This window comes from Saimiri boliviensis, chromosome 10 (genome assembly GCF_048565385.1).
Source record: "Saimiri boliviensis isolate mSaiBol1 chromosome 10, mSaiBol1.pri, whole genome shotgun sequence".
Classification (NCBI taxonomy): Eukaryota; Metazoa; Chordata; class Mammalia; order Primates; family Cebidae; genus Saimiri; species Saimiri boliviensis.
The window spans coordinates 34,864,717-34,878,111 of NC_133458.1; the positions used below are offsets into that span (position 1 = coordinate 34,864,717).

A 13,395-nucleotide genomic window follows, 5' to 3' on the forward strand; every position below is an offset into this window, starting at 1 on the left:
GCAAGTTAAGATATATTTCAGAGGAAAAAATGTGAAATACTTACTTGCTCATATTTATCTTTACTTGTTACAATTAAGCTTAAAGGGTCCAGTTGGAAATTTTTTTATCCCCTTTTCAGGAAATTCGACTTATTGATTATGAGAAAATGGTGGATCATAGAGGAGTACGGGTAGTGGCATTTGGACAGTGGGCTGGTGTGGCAGGTAAGTACGCCAGAGCTTACATCACCCACTTTCTAAATTGGCTTGGGGAATAACTGTGAGTTTTCTCTTTTCTGTGGCAAGGATATAGGAGTGTTTATTTCCATGGAAAATAAAATAAAAATGAAGGTATGCTGAAGGATGATGCATACAAGTGGAATAATGTATGAAGATGAATGATTAAAAATATTTAATTGCAAAAATTCAAAAGAAAAAGCAGGGAGAGGGACAACAACCACAAATAGGCTCTGCTTTTTAGCTAGTTCCTTTTGAAAGGCTAGAAGGAGATGTCAGTTTGGTAATGAGACATTGGGAAGTAGAAGGTAGGGAAAAAGAAAGGGAAGAAAGGTCCAGGGACAGGAATTTTGTCCAATTAACATTCTGAACCTTGTTTGGTCAAGAAACACCACAATATGTTATAGCTCTGCTTCAGATCAGACTACTTGCAGTTCTAATAAGGGAGGTGATGACTTTGGCATTGTTTGACCTTGTTATTTAAAAGTGGAAAATTCCTTATTATGGTTTATATCATTTTGCTTATTATTAATGTTATACTCAAATCCACCTGCTTCTTAAATAATAAAGAAATCTAAGCAAAAATTTAAAGCTCATAAAATGCTTTTACTTAAAACTAATTAAGGCAGGGTATAGTAACTCATGCCTATAATCCCAGCACTTTGGGAGGCTGAGGCAGGTGGATCATTTGAGGTCAGGAGTTTGAGACCAGCCTAGCCAATATGGTGAAACCCCATCTCTATTAAAACTACAAAAATTAGCTAGTGGTGGTGCACATCTGTAATCCCAGCTACTCCGGAGGTTGAGGCACGAGAATTGCTTGAACCCAGGAGGCAGAGTTTGCAGTGAGCCGAGATCAGGCCACTGCACTCCAGTTTGGATGACAGAGCAAAACTCCGTCTAAAAAAAATACCTTTTCTCACCCAACACACAGATCAGCTCTATTAGACTAACAGAAAATTAAATTTCTTAGTATAAAAGCAGTATTAGAGAGACCTCTGATAACTATGATTCCTAGGGCCTTCCAGGACTCATCCAGATGAGGGTTTTATTTACCTAGATATAATTAATACATCAGAATTAAACCGATTTATTTAGAAGTTACCATATTCAGAAATAGGACCACATCCATCAATAGGATGTGGTTCATGTCCTTAGAGAAGTATTCAGGCAAGTAAACACAAATACAATGCTACTGCTTATTGTTATAAGAAAGGTATTTGAGGCCAGGCATGGTGGTTCACGCCTGTAATCCCAGCACTTTGGGAGGTCAATGCGGGTGGATCTCCTGAACTCCAGAGTTCAAGACCAGACTGGCCAACATGGTGAAATCCCGTCTTTATTAAAAATACAAAAATTAGCCAGGTGTGGTGGCAGGTGCCTGTAATCCCAGCTACTTGGGAGGCTGAGGCAGGAGAATTGCTTGAATTTAGGAGGCAGAGGTTGCAGTAAGCCGAGATCATGCCATTGCACTCCAGCCTGGGAGACAAAGACTTCATTTCAAAAAGAAAAAGAACAGAAAAAAAGAGTTATTTGAACTTAGCTGTTGCAAAAGCTTTCTTTTAAAAAAGTGCCTTTGAAGCTGATATCTGAAGAATGATTAAACACTATTCAAGGAAGTAGGGGAAGACAGTGATTAAAATGGTTAAAAACTATTCAAGGAAGTAGGGGAAGCAAAGCTCAAAGTGAAGAGGGGAAAAAGAATAGTTTTAAGGAATATAAATAAGTTCATATTTAAAGTGTATATGGAGAGAAGGATATGTGGTTCTTAGAAATATTTAGAAGGTGAAATTCACAGGATGTGGTGACTGGATGCAGGGGTGAGGGGGTGAGAGAAACACTTTAAAGATAGCATCCAGGTTACCAATTTTGGCAGTGATTCAGTTCTTTCAGTACCCACAGAAATGGAAGAAGAATTTGGAGGAAGAGAGTAAATGAATTCTGTGTAGGACAATATATTAGTAGATTACAAACTAAGTTGCTGTAATGGAGACCCCATAGAATAGAACTTACATAAGCTAGAAGTCCAGGGATGAATAGTCTAGGGAGGGTGGGATGGAGGGGAAGGCTCTGCTATTGTCAACACTTGGCTTTCATTTCTAAGGTGACCCTTCAGGTTGCTGTTTTCCAGTCAGTGGAAAGGGGAGAAATGAAGTGGGGGCAAGCAGCTTCCTTTCTAAGGAGGTGACACAGAATTTGAACATATTATTTCTGCTCATACCCATTGGTTTAAATTGATTGAGAAATGTAATCTATAACTGGGCAACTATGTCTGCTTCTAAAACCATGTGCTCTCCATCCATGAAGAATTAACTGAGTTCAGACTTACTATCCTGTCATTATCCAACTAGAAAAATTTGATGAGATGTGGAAAACAATGTTATCAAGACGCTGGACAACAGGCAGTACAGACTTGTGATTCCTGATAGATAGAAAACAGATGAGGTGAGCTCTATGCTCACTCTGGCTTTTGGTCTGGAGAAATTTCCAGAGGGTATGAATATGAGAAAGTGACACAAAGCCTGGTGGACTCACTGAGCTGAGGAAATAGGAGTTGGGGAGCCTGAGGTGGCTGGAATTGACAGCACATAGTACCAAAGAGGGGGAAGCTATGCAGAAATAGGTGTTCTAGAAATATGCTTAGGGATCTTGCTGAGTGGAGGATGAAAATTCATGAGACTGGCTGAGGATCGATTTGAAAAAAAGAACAATGCCAGGGAACTCTATAGCAAACTGTTCCCAGAGTTTGTACCATCAGCCAGAGTGGAGAGACTTCACTGAATATATGAGACTTTCAGGGAAGCCCTGATGTGTGTGGTTAAACCAGCTCTTAATGAAGCCTGTTCTAAATTCACTCCTACAAAAGCTTAAAAATGAGCCTAATGTCTGATTTGAGAGAAATATAATTAGCAGACAAATAGATTAAAATAGCTATAATAAATGCTCAGTATATTCATGTTTTAAATGAAAACATAAACAAAATGAGGACAGAAATAGAAAAAATCAGTCAATCAATCAATAGACACTACAGAGGAAAACCTATACATAAGCAGAGGAGTAAAGAAGATATAGATAGATAGATAGATATATAGATAGATAGATAGATAGATTTTCTTCTGTAGTGGCTATTGATTTGTAGATACATGATAGATAGATTGATTTCTTCTACTCCTCATTTTGCTTGTGTTTTCATTTAAACATTGAGCATATTGAGCAGCATCTCTGTCATTTCTTGTTTCTGGGTTTGTTTCTGTTGCTGAATATCTCCAAGTTAATGTTCCATTGCAAGACTTAATTTTTTACTGAATGACAGACATAGTTCATTTTACATTGTTGATTATTAGATTTTTATGTTTTCCTTTCAGGACCATCGGGTTTTGTTCTAACAGGCAATTGTTTGTGGATTACATTGATTCTCTTAAGGCTTGTTTTCCTTTCACCTCCTGTTTTCCATCTGGGACTCCAAATACACACATATTAAACCATTTGATCACCACCTGTCATTTAAATTCTGCTTTTTTTTTTTTTTCTCAGTCTTTTTTCTTTTTCTTTTCTTCATTTTGTTTAGTTTCTACTGCAATGAGGAAGAAAATGTTTAAAGAAATTTGACCAAAATGTTCCCATATTTTGATAAAAATTATAAATACACAGATAAGTTCAACAAACCCCAAGTCAAAAACAGAAATTAAAAATCACAAAGAAAATGACACTAGAACCATCATAATTATCTTGCTAAAAAACAATGAGAATTTAAAATAATGGGAAAAAGGAACAATATACATAGAATAACTAAGATAAACATCAAACTTCTAATCAGAAACAGTTTAAGCTAGCAGAGACTGGAGCAACATCTTTAAAGTGCTGATAGAAAACAAACCAACCTATAATTTTATGTACAGTACAATATCTTTCCCAAAGCAATATCTTTTCAATACCTTTCTGGATATCTTTCTAGTAAATGAAGATTGAATATAGATTTTCTGGTCAAATGAAAGCTAATACAATTCACTGCCATAGAAATATTTTAAAAATTTCTCAAGCAGAAGGAAAATGAAATCAGTTGAAAATATGGATTGAATTAAAGAAACAAAGAACACTACCAATGGTAGAATGTAAACAAATATTAAAATCATCTATCTTATTTTAAAACTTTTTTTTAATGGCCGGGCACAGTGGCTCATGCCTGTAATCTCAGCACACTGGGTGGCCAGGGCAGGTGAACTGCTTGAGCTCAGGAGTTTGAGACCAGCCTGGGAAAAATGGTGAAGTCCCATCTCTACAAAAAAATGAAACATTAGCTGGGCTTGGTAGTGCATGCCTGGTATCCCAGCTGCTTGGGAGGCTGAGGACTGTTTGAGTCTGAGAGGTTGAGGCTGCAGTGAACTGTGTTCATGCCACTGCATTCTAGCCTGGGTGACAAAGTGAGTTAACTGTCTCCAAAAGAAAAATTCTTTAAAAAAATAATTGATAGTTTCAAATGAAACAATGTATTACGACATTCATAACACAGCTAGAAATAAAACTTATGCCACCAATAATGATGAACGGAAGAGGAATAGAAACATAGTTTTGTAAGGTTCTTTTATTATACCTGAAATGGTATGTCGTTACTTGATAGTTGACTATAATAAGATAAAGATGCATATGGTAACCTAGAACAATCACTAAAAACAAGGCTCTAGAGCTAATAAGCCAATAATGGAAGTAAAATTTCATACTAAGAAATACACAGTGCAAGCAAAAATACAAGAAAAAGTGCATAAAACGGTACAAAGTATAAATAAAACAAGAATACAAACAGCAACACGGTAGCTTTAAATTTAGCTATATCAATATATATAATTAATGGCCTAAAAACTCCAAGGTGGCCTATACAATGAATCACAAAACAATTCTTGATAAACTTAAAAGTTTGAAATCATACAGTATGTATTCTAACTGTAATAAAATTGCCCTAGAAGTTTTTATAGAAAGATATTTGGAAAATTTCCAAATATTTGGAAGATATTCAGTGTATTTTTGAATAACTGATGGGTTAAGAAGAAATTATAGGAAAATTATAAGGTATTTTTAATAGAAGAAAAATTTAAAGTATAGCTTATCAAAATGTGTGGGCTATAGATAAAGTAGTAATTAGAAGGAAATTTACAGCATTTAATTCTTTTATTAGAGAAGATAGTTCTAAAATTAATAATTTGTGCTTCCACCATATGAAGCTAGAAAATTAAAGAGAAATAAACTCAAAAGCAAGTAGAAAGAAATAAGTAATAAAGATACCAATAAAATTAATGAAATCAAAACAGGGAAAGAATAGAGAAAATCAATGAAACCAAAACCTGGTTCTCTGAAAAATATCAATAATTTTGATTAACCTCTCTGATTAAAAAAAAGAGAGAAGACACTATTTACTAAGAAGGAATACAAGGAGCCATCACTATATTTTACAAATATTAAAAGGACAAAGGAATATTATGAATAGGTCAATAAATTTGGCAACCTTGATGAACTAGATGAATTTTCAAAGGGCACAAATTGCCAAAATCAGCTCAAGAAGAAATGAAAAACTTAAGTATCAAGGTTCAAAATAAATTCCATGAATAGGCATTTATTAAGAGAAATACCATATTTCATACAAATAATTTTTTATAGCAACTCCATTTATAATATTCTGGAAACAACCTAAATGATCAGTAGAGGAATAAACTGAAATGGAAATGAAAAATCTCTTCAGCAACAAACAGAAACTAACTACTTATACACACAAAATATGTATGAACCTCAAAAACATTATGCTGAGTGAAAGCTGACACAATGTAAAAGAGTACAACTGACCGTTAAACAACACGAGTTTGAACTGCATGAATCCACTTATAATCATGGGATGCAAAACCACCTTTATGGGGGGCCGCTTTTTTTTATATAGGTGGGTATCACAGGATTGACCGTGGGACTTGAGTATGCCCAGATTTTGATATATGCAGGGATCTTAGAACCAACCCCCTGCATATACTGAGAGGTGACTGTTTAAAATTTCATTTACATGTAACTTTAGAAGAACCTAATCTATGCAGAGAGAAAGATCAGTGGTTGTGGAGACCAGAGGTTGGTGAAATACTCTGCATCTTGATCATGGTAGTAATAACACAGATGTGTATATTTGTTAACAGTTACCAAATACAGTTTAAATGGGTGCATTTTGTTGTATATAAACTATTTCTTTATAAGTTGACTTTAGAAAAACAATAAAAGAAAATTTGGTAGGGATACATGTCGGGGGTGAGGAACATGGAAAGTTCTTTCATAAAAAGAATAAGGAGTGAATGGATGCTGAGGTGTTTGTTACAGGCACAAGAAGGTGTCTGGCTAGGTTTTGAAATCAAAAGAAAAATCTGTTTTGGAGAAACAGATTTGAGGTCATCTGCATATAGATAGTACTTGAAATTTAGGACTAGATGAGATTACCTAAGGTCATCTAGGGACAAATGTAGATATGAAAGAGAACAGAGCTCAGGACAGAATCCTGAGGGTGAATAATACAAAAGGAGTTGGCACAGGAAGAGGAACCTACAGAAAGGTAGGATAAAAAAAATTGAAGTTGGGATGCTGAGGGGTCCTCTGTTTCCACAAAGAAGAGGTCTGCATTGCCAAGCACTTCTGACCTGATCTGCAATGTCTCCACTGAGTTTAGTTATTTAGGTCACTAAATAGATGATGGGAACCCTAGGGTTAATGGTGACTTTGTTTTTGTTTGTTCATTTGCTTTTGGTAGGGAGGCATGGCAGCATGTTTAAATGCTGATGAGAATGAAGCAATAGGGAATAATAGTGAAGGGATGGGATCTAGAGACAATGTGGAGAGATTAGCCTTAGATAAGAAGAGGAACATTCTTTCTATTTTATCAGGATTGACGGTGGAAGGGATAGATGGGGCTGCATTTGGGTTAGTGCATTTGATGCCAGAAAGTCCAGAGGATGGATAAGATCTACTGAGGCCTCTTCCAAATCTGAGATGCTGTATTTGTGCTCTGCAGGGCACTATGCAGATGGGAGAATGGGCAGAGAGAACAGCTGAAGTTCTTCCCAACTAATAGTCTTTCTATTGGTCTGATTCCGTAACAGGGATGATCGACATTTTACATGGAATGGGTTTACGACTCCTTGCTTTGGGACATCACACACCTTTTATGGTGAGAGATGTTTATTTTGCTTATTTTTTTGGAAAACACATCTCTTTTAAGAATTAAAAAGAGCTGGTGGACTAACTTGAGTTGTGTATGTTTGCTTTCAGCACATTGGCATGGCTCATAACTACAGGAATAGCAGTCAGGCTGTGCAAGCTGTCCGTGATGCTGGCTACGAAATATCTCTAGGTTTGATGCCTAAGTCAATAGGGCCCTTAACATTTGTGTTCACAGGAACTGGTAATGTTTCTAAGGTACATTTTACCTGACTTCCTTCTGTAAACAATCCAAAACTCTAAAACTAACCCTAATGATGTGGGCAGGCATTTTGTGGGTATTTCAAATGAACTGAATGAAATTTTTGGTACTTTTCTTACCAACATATTTTTCTCATAGGGAAAAGTAGTAATGATCCAAATATGTGTATATGTGTATATGTACATGTGTGTATGTATATATGTGTGTCTATCTATACATACATACATAGACACATGTAGTTTTTAGTTGATAGCTAGGTATCTGAGTCTTGGAATACTTTTTCTTTCTTTGTTTTTCTTTTTTTAAAAGAGATAATTCAGCTGGGTGCAGTGGCTCACACCTGTAATCCCAACACTTTGGGAGGCCAAGGCAGGTGGATCACCTGAGGTCAGGAGTTCGAGACCAGCCTGGCCAATATGGTAAAACCCCATCTCTACCAAAATTGCAAAAATTAGCCAGGCATGGTGGCGCACACCTGTTTTCCCAGCTACTAAGGAGGCTGAAGCAGGAGAATCACTTGAACCTCTGAGGCAGAGGTTGCAGTGAGCCAAGATCGCACCAGCGCACTCCATCCTGGGTGGCAGAGTGAGTCTCTGTCTCAAATAAATAAATAAATAAATAAATACATAAATAAATAAATAAAGATAATTCGTTGTTAATAGCAAAAAGGTCTGTTCTGGGTGTGATCTGTTTTACCTTCATTACCAATATGTCCAAGACTTTGAAAGTGACCTCACGATGTCCATTTTTCAAGACTACTCAGAGTTTTGCAAAAAAGATGTTAAAAGGATTCATTTAAGGCTAGAATTCATACCTTCTTCCTTCTCTGGTGGTTTTAAGAATCTATTTGTAATCTCCTATAGAAACCTGTAATTGTAGAACAATTCCTTCTTCAAAGAAAATATTTTACAAATGGAATATCATTATTCATATTATATTGTGAGGTAAGCATCTGATTATTTCCTTTGTAGGAAATATAATTTTCCCATTTGAAATAATTTCTACAATGGATTTAAAATAAATGGAAATATTTTATTGTGCCCTCATTTCTAAATACTCTGATAAATTCTCTGAGTGACTTAAATAAAAAAGAAAAAAACACTGGGCACGGTGGCTCAAGCCTGTAATCCCAGCACTTTGGGAGGCCGAGGCGGGTGGATCACAAGGTCGAGAGATCGAGACCAACCTGGTCAACATGGTGAAACCCCGTCTCTACTAAAAATACAAAAAATTAGCTGGGCATGGTGGCACGTGCCTATAATCCCAGCTACTCAGGAGGCTGAGGCAGGAGAATTGCCTGAACCCAGGAGGCGGAGGTTGTGGTGAGCCGAGATCGCGCCATTGCACTCCAGCCTGGGTAACAAGAGCGAAACTCCGTCTCAAAACAAAAACAAACAAACAAACAAACAAAAAAAAAACGAACATTAAAGCCCCTTCGAATTTGTGCTGTTCACAGAGAAATAAAAGCTAGCTAGCAGACTGCTTGCAAGCAGCTCATCTCTATTTCTATGTTGCAATTCTGGTTGCAGGGAAGGCAAGCGGAGATAAATAATTGTTGGGAAAATGATCAGAATCTTTGCAGAAAACCATGTTGTTCTTTTTCTATTGATTTTTTGATTTTTATTCACATGTTATTTGTAGGGAGCCCAGGCAATCTTTAATGAGCTACCTTGTGAATATGTGGAACCCCATGAATTAAAAGAAGTTTCCCAAACTGGAGGTAAAGGACAGGGGATGACTAACTTTTAATGTTTTAACAGTCTCTGTGTTATAATATTTTATCACCATAAATTTTTATTGTCACCCACTTTACTAATTTCTTTCTCCTTTGCAAGACCTCAGAAAAGTGTACGGGACTGTGTTAAGTCGCCATCATCATCTTGTCAGGAAAACAGATGGTGTGTATGATCCTGCAGAGTATGACAAACATCCTGAGCGCTACATAAGTCGTTTTAATACTGATGTGAGTATGGTATTCAGCTTTTAAGTTGGTTGCTTATGATACAATGTAGGGAGGCTGTTTTCAAAAAGAGAAATTACGAATTGTACATTGGCTTTCAGTTTTCCTGTTGTAAGTCCTTTGGGTATCACGAGTTGGCCTTTGGAGCTGTTGTCTTTTAGGGACATTTTAGTGCTTTTGTTGGTTTTTGTGGACATACTCTTTGTTTCACTGTCTCCATTTCTGCCTTAGGTCTACATGTGCCCAATAGCTCTAAGCCATTTCCTGTGAGTTACTGTTTTCTGTATTTATCCTGGACTAGTTAGCACTGTGGGTAGAGCACAGTGCATATGAGGTTTGGTCTCAGGTCTCAGCATGGCCACAAATTACAACCATAATCTCAGCCAGCAATCTTGAAATGCATGCCATTGATTCAGGGGGTGAGGGGGACATAGTGTGCCTGTGTAAATGCAGACCATCCCCACTGTATGAAAAAGCTATTATACTTACAACTCAAATCCTTTGATGGGACACACTGGCCTTATCTTAAAAGAAATAAAATATATTTGTGTGTTCTATAGTCATTGGCCATACAACAATCTTCCCCCAGATAAACTAACCAACCAAGAAATAAATTTTTTTAAATGCATGCATTTATTGTGAAAAGGAATGCTTTAAATAATTTTAAATATGTTTGACCAATGTAGCATTTTTAGATTTTGGTATGAAGTTTAGCCCTTATATCATTCAGAGCATGTTAGAGAGAACTTTTACCTTCGATTTGAGATGTTTGAAGAAGAAAAATTATGAACATAGTTTCAAACTGAAAAATTCTGAATCTAGGAAATCTTTATTCCTTCTCATTTCTCCAATCACAGAAGTATTGGTGATTGGATGCATCCTAAAATTGATAATGAGCTAGTTACCATGTATGCATGTGTGTAGCACATTTCTCTATGGAGCTTACAGATGTTATCTGATTTAATCTTCACAGCATTCCTTTGAGGAATGGGGTGTGTATTATCCCCATCAGGCAGGTAAGAAAAATAGAGCCCAGAGAAGTTGAGGGAGCATGATTTAGGTCATACCCTCCAGGTAGAAGAGCTGGAAATAGAATTTTAGGTCCACTGTTTTGTGTCTGTGTTTGTTTTTTGTCCTTTTTCTTTGGCATGCAGTACATTATAGAATGAACATATTAATGTATTTATGGTCATATACTTCCCTGTCATGGGGTAATTCTACACTGAAATCCGGGTGTAGAATTATTATCTTTACTTCAAAAGATGGACGCTGACCTGGACAATAAGAAAATCAATTAGAAGTTATATTTAATTCTTTCTCATAGACTTTACTGATAGCTCTCTTTTAGTATGCTGTATTAAAATGGGTTATTTTCTATTTTCTTGAACCTGGAACTTGCATTAAAGATTGCACCCTATACAACTTGCTTAATTAATGGAATCTACTGGGAACAAAACACTCCTCGCCTCCTAACTCGCCAAGATGCTCAGAGTCTCCTGGTTCCAGGCAAGTTCTCAGCTGCTGGTGTGGAAGGCTGCCCTGCACTACCACACAAGTAAGCACTCTTCAGCAACGACGGCAGTTTTTACCAGCTGCTTCCATTATTAGAGGATCACAGAATGTGATGTCCCCTCATATCATAGGACTTGATTTCTAATGACTACGTCTCTGCCTTATCTTCCTTGACCTCTTGGCAGTACTCGACATTGTTAACCATCCCTCCTTCTTTTTTTTTTTTAACATTTTATATATTTATTTTTAGAGATGAGGTCTTGCTTTGTTTCCCAGGCTGGTGTAAATCTCTAGGCCCTAAGCAGACGCCATGTTTTGGCCTCCCAGGGTGCTAGGATTACAGGCACGAGCCACAATGCCCAGCCCATCCCCACTTCTTGAAACACTCTTTTTTTGATTTCTGTGATGCCGCATGCAGCTCTGTAACCCTCTCCCCAGAGAAATCTTCTCTTGCTTCTCCATTCCTATCTCTGTCTCTAGTTTGTTACTCTTGTTTTTTGTTTTGAAGTTTCTCATTTATTTTCTCATGTTTATGATTTTTCTCCCTCTTCCTAGAACTTAATCTCCTTAAGGATAGGGGGTTTGTTTATCTTGTCCACAACCATCTAGTGATATATAATGGGCATTCAAATAATCGTTAAATATTGAATGAATCAATTAATCAAAAAATATTTGTGGAGGAGTAAAAGATATGTTTGCTTTTCTAGGCATGTAACTGGCATCCAGTAAATGCCAAGGGAATGCTAGAAGCAACAACGTCATCGGGGTTTAGAAGAAAGCAGAAGCTGGGCTCAGCAAACCTTAAAGGGAAAAGTGAGGAGAACAAGAATTCCAAGTGAAAGGATTGGTGATTAATAAATATGGAGGCAACAAAGCACATATAGGGAGCTAAATGTGACAGTCTAGCTCTATATAGGTTCATGTATGCAAGTGGTAATTGGAGACTGTGCAGAAAAATTGTAGTCAACCGTTTTGAATGCTGGAGTGAGACCGTTGTTCATAATTCTAGAGGTTTCTGTGTAATCACATGTAAGACTATGTAATACTAAACAGGGTGGAGGTAGCATAATTGAACCTTTCTGAGTTATTTAGAGATAGCTAACTACCTTAACTTTAGTCTATTAATGAGTTATCCAGGAAAGCAATTTTCTGCTTTTGTTTTTCTCTTTTCTTTCTTTTTTTCTTGTGGAGATTAAAACTCATATTGGGAAGAGTTTCTGTATCACAGAACAGTGCAAAAGAATGAGATATAGAAAAACTGCCCAAGAGCCTGGAAAATATTTGGCATCCACATTGAAAATTGTTCCAAAGTCCTCTCATTTTTAGTCTTGTTGGAGACTTCAGAATTCCATCCTCTCATCTAAGTATTGATGTTATTTTCAGACTTGTGGCAATATGTGACATTTCAGCTGACACAGGAGGGTCTATAGAGTTTATGACCGAGTGTACAACAATAGAACGTCCTTTTTGCATGTATGATGCAGACCAGCATATTATTCACGACAGGTGAGTTTGCTAAAGTTGTTATATGGTATTCATCACTTGGCTACATTGATATACTACTCCAAAATGCTCAATATTTTACATCTTCATGAAGCTATGAAAATTTGGAGAGAAATACTCAAACATATGAAAATTTGGTAAAAAAATTGCAAATTTCAACACTTATATATATAGTATATATATATGCATATAGTGTATATGTGTGTGTGTGTATATATATGTGTATATATACACATATATATATATTTAAATGGGATACGGGTTGCTGAAGAAGGAAAATTTTTTGTTTGAAACGTTTTATTTTCTCATATACTTTTATACAAAATTACAAATGATAATGAAGCAAATATAATGGAGTAGACATCGAAAAAAGTCAGAACTTACAAGTAATGTTTTGTGTTTCTGAATAAACCATATTGCTTTTCTTAGTGTTGAAGGCTCTGGGATCCTGATGTGTTCTATTGACAATTTGCCAGCACAGCTCCCAATTGAAGCTACGGAGTGCTTTGGAGACATGCTTTACCCTTACGTTGAAGAAATGGTAAGCAGACTGGTAATATCAATAACAACTCTGTGGCTTTAAATAGAATAATGGAGTGATTCTGTGAATGTTCTGGTCTTCTAAGAAATCTGTTGTGAAATGAAATGCCAGCCCTTCCCTGAAATACTTACTGATACTATTTCATTTGACATATTCTGCTTCCTTATTTCTTAGGGAATATGATGATATCACTGTCTTCATGCTTCATTACAATGACATCTCTCT

At 36.5% G+C, this 13,395-nt stretch overlaps 1 protein-coding gene across 1 annotated transcript in view; it reads left to right on the top strand.

Moving 5' to 3' along the window:
* The window catches only part of AASS (aminoadipate-semialdehyde synthase), a 63,098-nt gene that overhangs the window by 16,890 nt on the left and 32,813 nt on the right, over window positions 1-13,395 (top strand). The window contains exons 4-11 of the mRNA XM_003921039.3: window positions 120-204; window positions 7,335-7,402; window positions 7,504-7,650; window positions 9,296-9,374; window positions 9,490-9,617; window positions 11,021-11,169; window positions 12,510-12,632; window positions 13,059-13,170. Coding sequence (XP_003921088.1) covers window positions 120-204; window positions 7,335-7,402; window positions 7,504-7,650; window positions 9,296-9,374; window positions 9,490-9,617; window positions 11,021-11,169; window positions 12,510-12,632; window positions 13,059-13,170 — 891 coding nt within the window. The remainder of the gene's footprint in view (window positions 1-119; window positions 205-7,334; window positions 7,403-7,503; window positions 7,651-9,295; window positions 9,375-9,489; window positions 9,618-11,020; window positions 11,170-12,509; window positions 12,633-13,058; window positions 13,171-13,395) is intronic.